The sequence below is a fragment of the Achroia grisella genome, unplaced genomic scaffold (assembly GCF_030625045.1).
Source record: "Achroia grisella isolate CSIRO2021 unplaced genomic scaffold, CSIRO_AGI_Agris_v1 utg853, whole genome shotgun sequence".
Taxonomy (NCBI): domain Eukaryota; kingdom Metazoa; phylum Arthropoda; class Insecta; order Lepidoptera; family Pyralidae; genus Achroia; species Achroia grisella.
Window position 1 is genome coordinate 1,854,094 of NW_026713043.1, and position 9,366 is coordinate 1,863,459.

At 33.6% G+C, this 9,366-nt stretch overlaps 1 protein-coding gene across 1 annotated transcript in view; it reads left to right on the forward strand.

Annotated features, from left to right (window-relative positions):
* LOC131852473 (androglobin-like) overlaps window positions 1–5,751 on the forward strand; it is a 29,511-nt gene extending 23,760 nt beyond the window's left edge. Inside the window, exons 22-28 of the mRNA XM_059203138.1 lie at window positions 40–260; window positions 973–1,042; window positions 1,540–1,579; window positions 2,360–2,413; window positions 3,042–3,168; window positions 4,351–4,511; window positions 5,614–5,751. Coding sequence (XP_059059121.1) covers window positions 40–260; window positions 973–1,042; window positions 1,540–1,579; window positions 2,360–2,413; window positions 3,042–3,168; window positions 4,351–4,511; window positions 5,614–5,735 — 795 coding nt within the window. The 3' untranslated portion in view covers window positions 5,736–5,751. The remainder of the gene's footprint in view (window positions 1–39; window positions 261–972; window positions 1,043–1,539; window positions 1,580–2,359; window positions 2,414–3,041; window positions 3,169–4,350; window positions 4,512–5,613) is intronic.
* The last annotated feature ends 3,615 nt before the right edge of the window (window positions 5,752–9,366 follow it).

Here is a 9,366-nt window from a genome sequence, read left to right on the forward strand (position 1 = left end):
CTTGGGAATAACTCAATAACTCAAATAAACTGATTACAGCCAGGTTCAGCTAAAGATAAGGATAAAGATAAACCTTATTCAGTACCACCAGTCTATCAACCACAACCAGGCGATGCATATACTGAATTGGAGTGTTCTGTAGCCGTTAGCGGAGGAGCGTACTGCAGGCGTGATGATGAGAGGGATCTGGAATTTGCAGCAGCAAGACGAGCTTGGGATGCAAAGGAACCTGGAAGAAATCAGAGAGGTGCTCAGATAAGGTAATTTCTTAATTTACTATATAACATAGGAGAGCTTAATCTTGAACTGGTGTATTACTAGGTACCGCAGCTACCCAGTCAGAGATGGAAAAATCGTGACTTCATATCTGGTCGACATCAAAACGTTGTGTGTTAATTTATATATATGAGTGACTTTCCGGTGACGGAAACATGGCTAAGAAGTCAAATCAATTGTTAATGATAAGATTTTTTCAATATTTTTCATTGGAGCTCGATTTATATTGATCGCAGCGTGATGATATATAGCCTGTAACGTTCTTTGATAAATGGGCTATGTGATTCTAAAACAATTTTTAAAATTAGTTCAGTAGATCCAAAGAAGGGCTAACCCCTACATCCTCACAAACTTTACCTCTTTATAATATTAGTGCTTGTTAGGGAAAATACTATATGTGGAAGCGTCTGTCTTACCTGTATACCCTTGATATGGTTTCTTGGGTTTCTTAACACGGGCCAGCGTCCAGGTAATATTTTCACTAGTTTTCACACACTGTTGCACTGTGTTTGTAATCAATTTTATTATAAGTAGGTAACGTGCGGACGCAAGGCGGTCCGTATTGTTATAAGGGACGAAAGTGGTTGGACAAAAACTTACAGGCTCTAATATATATAATAATTTATGCTTACAACGGGTATAGGGTAGATTTTGAACAGTACTATATAGATAAAACATCTATTTTATTTTGAACAGGAAAGAATTCCGCTCCGAGTTTCTAGAAGCCCTACCACCGCCGCCCTCTGAAAGCGTATATACAATAGAGGTAACTTAAATTCATTCCGTCTTTATGAAATGATACATTCTGATGATGTGATGATAAATTTATTCTTTCTTGACGGCCTCGGTGGTCTACCGGTTACACCGGTTTACTTCCGAAGGTAGCCGGTACGATTCCTCGCACGGTGCAAACATTTGTATTCCTGAGTATGATTGTTTGTATCGGTCTCGATGTTTTTAACATTATATGTATCATGGAGATATATGTATGTATATTATGTGAAATATATCATTAATGCACATATGCTGCACAGTGTACTATTTGTCTTTTTAATTATGGGCTCTCAAACACCTCTGTTCTCACTCGCCGTTCACAGCTTAATGCTCTCATGACGCCAGCAGTGTGCGCTAGAGACGACATAATGCTTCCTTCTCTTTCCCTCATATACTACAGTCAGTCAACCAAAATTAATTGGCAAAATTTATATTACCGACAGTGAAGCTACTGGTGCTTTATAATGGTATATAATAAATAAATTGCAGGAAATGTTTGGTGAAGAATATGGAGAGGGGGAAGAAAGAAGTAAGTTGCTCTTAATTTAATGATTAATTGGTTGGTTGGTTACCTCTTCATCTGCGACATATAAAGCCATCTCCATTTTTAATAGATATAGTTTATATTTATATATCTCATGCTGTGTTTGTAATCATTACATAATATAAAACCAAGTCGCTGTCGCTGTCTCTCCGTCCTTATGTATGCTTAAATCTTTAAAACTACGCAACGGATTTTGTAGAGGCTTTTTTTAATAGATAGAGTGATTCAAGAGGAAGGTTTATGGGTATAATACATGTATAACTGGGGCGAGTAACTAGTAAATCAATAAATTTTAATAATCACTTTTATACAGTCTACAATAAGGGAAACCTACCTTTATTGTGGATAACATAATAGTGATTTTAAAATAAAACTCCCTGCAACATTGTCCTTTTTAATATATAGAGTGATTCAAGAGGAAGGTTTATATATATAATACATGTACACCCGTGCGAAGCCGGGGCAAGTAGCTAGTCAGTAAATAAAGCATTTATTATTTATCTGTCTATACATGTCTTAACTTAATGACGCCCTCGGTGATCTAACAGTTGAGCATCTTACTTCTGACAGTTGCGGGTTCGATTCCTCGCACGGCAGAAATATTTGTATTCATGAGTAGGCCAACAAGAGCTGAAATATCTGAGACTGAGGCACCCACGCAGACGACTTTTTATAGTAAAGTATGGCCGCTTGAATTGTGTAAATATCTGGATTTATATTACATTTTAACAGAAAATAAATATTTTTTATCTGTATTTATGTCAGAGGATCTCCAGCAACAAGCCCAGCAAGGCCCCACACCGGTCTCTGAGAGTGCACGTAAGTGTTTTTTTTTATTTTATATTATGGGACAACAATTGCCTAGATTGTATAAAATAATTGTATCAGCAATACTTGAAATTATACATATAAATAAAATTGGAAGAGTTACTTTCGCATTATTAGTAAGTACTATTTTTGGACAATGAGTATTTCGAATGGTATTATTTTGTTTATATATATTTGTTTATCTACATATATAAATAAAATTGGAGTGTCTGTTTATAATATTGAAACAACATGCATATATAAATACGGTATATACATAAAAATAACATTTTTAAAAATTTTTGTCTATCTGTCTGTCTGTCTGTTCCGGTTAATCTCTGAAATGGCTGGACCGATTTTGCCGGGATATTTCTTGGCAGGTAGCTGATGTGATAAAGGGTAACATAGCCTACTTTTACTTTAGAAAATATGTTTTATTTTAGAAACATAAAGCGTACGAAGTCGCGGGACCAGCTAGTCATATTTAAATAGTTTTAAGAACTATTGTATATATATGAATTAATATAGATATATAACCTTAGTTAAGTCCCTTTTGAATTTGTTTTTTTTTTGCACAATAAAGTTATTATTATTTTAAAAAAGAAAACAGTCCACAATGAAATATTTCTTTAATTTCCAGTACTTGAGATGACAGTCGAGAGTGAAAAAGAGGCAAAATACATACTCATGCCCGAGCAATTGAGAGACAAATTCATACCATTACATTTCTTACCATTTTGCACTAAAGAGAAAATAGAAGACAACAGGTAAGATTTATTAAAAGTAATAAAGAATCATCATAATAACAGCGACAGAAGTAGATTTGCTGTATAATCATTTAAATTTATCTGTATAGTATGAAATATCTTTTCTTGACTTCTTTTCTGTTTTGTTGACTTTAATAAAGTTTTTTATTATTAAAACTAGCTACTCACCCCGGCTTTGCCCGTGTGTACATCTGTTATATATATTTATAAACTTTTGTATGTGATGTTTGCTCTGGTCAGGTGTTCCACAGGAATTATATATGCTCATTCGCAGGTTACCCGCGATTGGCCGATTAATTAACGTTCGATTGATAGATGCGTAGACAGCATTCCTCTAGAATGACTCTATCTATAAAAAAAACTGCTCCAAAATCCGTTGCGAAGTTTTAAAGATTTAAGCTTACATATGGACGGACATAGTAGCTAGTAACAAATAAACCAAAGTATATATGCGTGGGTGTGTAAAATACATGCTAGTGTTTGTAATGTTTTGTTTTGGCGTAATACTTCATCATTTCTTACTTTATTTTTCCAGCTAATTGTTTCTATCCTTCTCTAACACGGCATTTTATATGCTTCCAGTTTGTCCCTTCCTTTTTCAGCTAATGTGAACGTTAGATGCATACAAAGCTATACACCAAATGCAGGTCTTAAAAACTCTTTCTCTATATAAACTATAAGTGTGCGAAATTTCATACTCATACTGCTCCGTCCGCCCAATGTTCTTAAACTGAGTTTTTGCTTCGCCTATTAATTTTCAAACAAAATACCACGATCCGATTGATCCTCCGTCCAATTTAAACGGAGATCAAAATTACGACGGCCTAAGTCGAGGTTGTTCGGTCGTTCGGTCGAGTCGGTTCCTAACCTAACCGAATCTATGACGATGACTCAAAGACTCAAAGTCGTATCCGTCTGGCTGGAGTTGGCCTTCATTCTCTTCATAAATTCTTCCACGGAGAACCAATGGAGAGATGATTAGGTGAGTATGAAGGTAGATAGCCTATCGTAGCAAATTCATAAGGAATTTATCACGATGGTATCCAGGGCGAATGGCGTGATCAACCTAACATGGTACATTGCTAGCTATAAGGTCATCAATCCACGTTATTAATATTTCGTTAGTCCAGTGGGGTGGTTTTCAATACACCATCGTTTAATAACCTCTTCTTCATATTTTAGTGTAATATTAACACCAGATATGTGTGAAGCAGCCAAGAAAGACCGACATGCACGTATAGAAGCCGCTCTAGACCGCATGAAAGAATTACAAATGTATAACGAACTGTATGTATTGGGCCGGCAGAAGAGAAGATGTCATCTCCTTGAGAAATTATTTGTTGGTGAGTTTCTTTTTTATGGCGCACGAATGGCAAACAACTGCACCCCAGGCCTACTTGATGGGTCAAGGGTCTTTTATGGGAATAAGTATCATGCATTGATAGATAGATAGATAGATAATTGATTTATTGCCAACATAACACAAATAATACAATTTACAATAAGACACAAAACAAGAAATAAATAATAACATGGAAGTTGGCAATAGGAGCTGCCTCAGCTGTTGCTGATATAAGCACAACCTTAGTGAGGTGCACCTATACAGCGCTGGTTTTCAGGCAGCCCCCATTACTCATAAAAAAAAAAAACTAAGATGCGGGTTTTTTACTACATACAGATACATATAATTTAAACACAAAAAAAAAAATATATTAAATAAGATCTAGGATACACAAATATAAATATATATAGAATGTATTACAATATTCAATGCTCACAAAAACCGAAATCAGTTACAATAACAGTATCAAAATAAAAAACAATAAAATAAAAAAAAAAATAATAAAAAATGCAATTGCATGCATGTCACGTGTGAATCCGTATGGATATTATTATTATTTATGTATTAATTTGTTAAATTTTTATTTCATTATGTTGTGGTATTGTTATCTAGCACGTGTGATTAGGTACGCCTGCGTAGGTACAAACTCAGCTATTGCTGGACTGATGGGCGTCCAGCGCTGGTTTTCAGTTTGTACCTATTGCCAATCATGTTAAATATGTATAAATGTGTAACTGTGTAACTGTGCTGATGTTGGCAATAAATGGATTTATTATTATTATTAAAAAAAAAGTATAAAAAAATATAATAAGATACTAATAGGTCAGAATGCTTCCAATAGCCGTGGTCAGGTTTGCGCAGTGAATATTTGTGATCTCACACATGCTAATGATAATAGAATTAAACAAATAAATCTATAATTAAACTATAAATTGGATGATCCGCAATAAAACTCATATTTCTATAAAATAATAGAACCATAGTGTATATTTAATATTTCTATCAATAGTTTAGTGTCTATAGTACAAGCTTTGCTTAGCTTAGGACCTGATGGCGCTTTGTGAATTGTCCTGGGTTATTACTATTATTGTTATGAACTACAGATTCGCAATGGAATCCAGAATTAGCTGACGTTCTAGACGAAAGAGACGAGGCTATTGTTAGAGAAACTCTCAACGGGACACTATCAGCTACTAAGAAAAAACAAGAGGGAAAGAAGAAGTAAAATAAAGTTGCAAATATTAGGATTTGTTTTAAGAATATTGTTTATTTAGAAAGTGTTATTATGATTATTAATTAAATTTTCAACATATTCAATTTTATTAATTTATTAAAATTCAAAAATTTCAACACACTCCTTAGGTTAACAGCTTCGATGGTCTAGCGGTTTAGCACACTTTATCTTTACTTCCGATGTTCGCGGGTTCGATTCCTCCTACGATGCAAACATTTCTCTTTGTGAATATAATTATTGGTATAGGTCTGGGTTTTTTCTATGTATATTATGACATTTACAAAAATATAACAATATGTATGTCAGTTATCTAGTACCCATAACAAGCTCTACTCAGTTTGGGACTAGATGGCGTTGTGTAAGTGGTCTTTATATGTTATTATTGTATAATAATTGTCCGGGGTTATTATTATAAATATAAATAAAACTATTTAAAAGGCTTTTCAATTATTTACACATAACGAAAATTTTCCTAAAGTAAATTAATGTTTCAATAAAAAACATGTCTGCTTCTATAAACGTTGCTATATAGATCACAATTATGGACATACCGAATTTTTGTGACAATATTTTAATGCACATTACATTAAAATATTATTCATTTATTTAACTTTAATATATACAATATAAATGGAAATTTTCACCGAGAGGATGGCTTAAATGTATCATCTGTGTGGTGATAATAAGTTCAAAGTTCAGTAGCTACAATCAGTAATTGTACAGATACGAGTTTTTTCTAGTACCATCACTAGAATGCCCAACGAAAAGCCTGAATGTGATATTTCGTTGGGCAAAAAAATTTAATGTTAAAAGTTCCTGGCAGCTACCGACATTAACACCTGACCGTATATCTACATATATAAATAAAATTGGAGTGTCTGTTTGTAATATTGAAATAACCGTTCTTACTACATGCATATGAATACAAATACAATACATACACCAAAATAACAATTTTTACAATTTTTGTCTGTCTATCTGTCTGTCGGCTAATCTCTGAAATGGCGGGATTCTTCATTACAGTTATGTTTTGTTTGTCACATTTATCTATTGTGACAAACAAAACACACACTCTATGAAGTGTCTGTTTGTAATATTGAAATAACCGTTTTTTACTACATGCATATGAATATAAATACGGTACATATACCAAAATAACATTTTTTGTCTGTCTGTCTGTTCCGGCTAATCGCTGAGACGGCTGGACCGATTTTGACGGGTCTTTTATTGGCAGGTAGCTGATGTAATACGGAGTAACTTAGGCTACTTTTATTTTAGAAAAATTCTTTTAGAATAATAAAGTTAAATTCCATGCGGACGTAGTCGTGGGTACTAGTTATAAGTATAGTTAAACGAGCTTTAATTCGTGACCACGGTTAGTGCAACCTAATCGAAATGTCGAGAGAGATAAATATCTTTATTTAGCGTATTTTTCATGTTAAGAACCAGTTTATAACATAAATAATAAAGGTAATAAGATTCAGTCTGAAGTATAAATTGACATTCGTCCTGGTTTTGGTGTTCGCCAGATTTGAACTCCCTATCGGAGTTTATAAGTAAGTGTAGTTAGCTACTATGCTACCATGCTCTCAAATGTAAAGAGGAGAGAAAATTTATTTAATAACTATAAGTAAGGATCTTAAACATGTAACCTGAAAATCATCTCTAAATTAACTACTCACTAACCAGAAATCAATATACAGTAAATTATGAAGGTACCAAAGTCTGTCTAACTAACATTCAAAGTGTCAAAAGCGGAGATAAGTTGGGAATAGTTACAGTATTACGTAACCTCAAATATAACAGGATGATGATCTGGATGGAGTAGCGGTTTGAGTCAACTTTTGATGGTCACAAGTTCGATCCCTGTAAAATATAAGCATTGTTAGTTCCTTGAATGTGAAATATGATTGATGAATTCTTGTTTTTTTTTGGGTAGTTTATTATGTGTAATGTTTTGACATTACTTTGTTAATACAATGTGCAATTTATAGTGCTGTACATATAAGATTATGTATACTTAAGCGATATTTGCCACTCACTATCATGTGGGTAGTTAGTTTGTTTACCATTTGAATTACATAAATAAAATATTGCCTAGCAAAAAAAAATATTTTATATATCAATTTATATTTCTGAATCCCCAATGAAGAAAACACCGATAACAAACAAAAAAAACCGAGAGCAGTACGCTGCCACGTTACATTTAAATATCTTCAGCGAAACGAGAGTCATTATGTGGCATCCTTAGGTAACTTATGCGTTCACAATAAGGGACTAAGATGTTTTGGATCAGTATAATTTTACTATCATACCTGACCCTACAGCCGAAACATATCTTACAAAAGAAGCTGAAATGTGGGTGAAAGATGAGACAAAGGTAATCGTAGATGACTTTGTACAGGCTACCTCTGGTAAATTCGAACTCACGACCTTTCTCCAAGTCCACTTAGTAAACACTAGATCACATGCTCTCTATGTCAAATCTGTCATTTTATTCATAAAATCAGTAAATATTATTATACAAGCATATGTAAAATTGGAAGTTATGCAAAACATAGTGCTGCAGCAAACAGTAATAAAAACGTTTCGGCCGCCGAAATGGAATGGAGTGAGTCAGAAATCCAATAACACTAGTGATCCGTGTAGATTTTGCGAGACTAAGGATTATGATAGAATACAATGGTCGCAGAAGGCAAACATAAACTCACATCTGTCTCCATAGTATTATCTTTAATCTAGTGATTTATATTGTTACTCAAGTGACTATATCTATGTCAACGTTGGTATTTAGCAGTTTGTATTCACACAAAATTCTTAAAAAATCTGAACAACATCTACTTTGAAGAACGCTTGGTCTTGTTCGTTCTTCTTGTGATGAGTCTGTGTGATCAACATTTATTTATAAGAGCAACACGCAAGTTTCTTTTTTATTCTTCTCGTTATGAGTCTGTGTAAACAACATTCATTTAAAAGAGCAACACGCAAGTTTCTTTTTCATTCTTCTTTTGATGAGTCTGTGTGATCAACATTTATTTATAAGAGCAACATGCAAGTTTCTTTTTCATTCTTCTGTTGATGAGTCTGCATTCCGAATAAGTGGTAGAATCAAAAGAATATGACTATTCAAAAGTGCTTATATTAATTTTATACCTTTCATGATTACCTTCTTCACCAGTCCTGTTCATGTCAATGTTCTGTGTATATCTAGTACCCATAACACAAGCTTTAGCTAGCTTAACTTGGGTCTAGATGGCGCTGTGTGAATTGTCCTGAGATTATTATTATTATTATTATAAATGATTTTTATAATAATGATACATGGACAAGAGATAAATGGTATCACGGGTGTACTGTTCATATAGGCGACGGTTACCGTTTACCATCAGGCCGCCAGCTTGTTATTGCTTCATTTAATGTTAGACATAGACACCTATATAAATACCTATGCATTGTAAATAAACCGGATTTAAAAAAAAAGTAATTCAATTGAGTTTCTTGCCAGTTCTTCTCAATTGGATCTATATACCGAACTGGACGTAATGTAAAAACTTGATGTTCATAAGCGGCTAAAATGTCCTACATGAATAAATGATTTTTGTTAGTAGTTGTAGATTGCAAT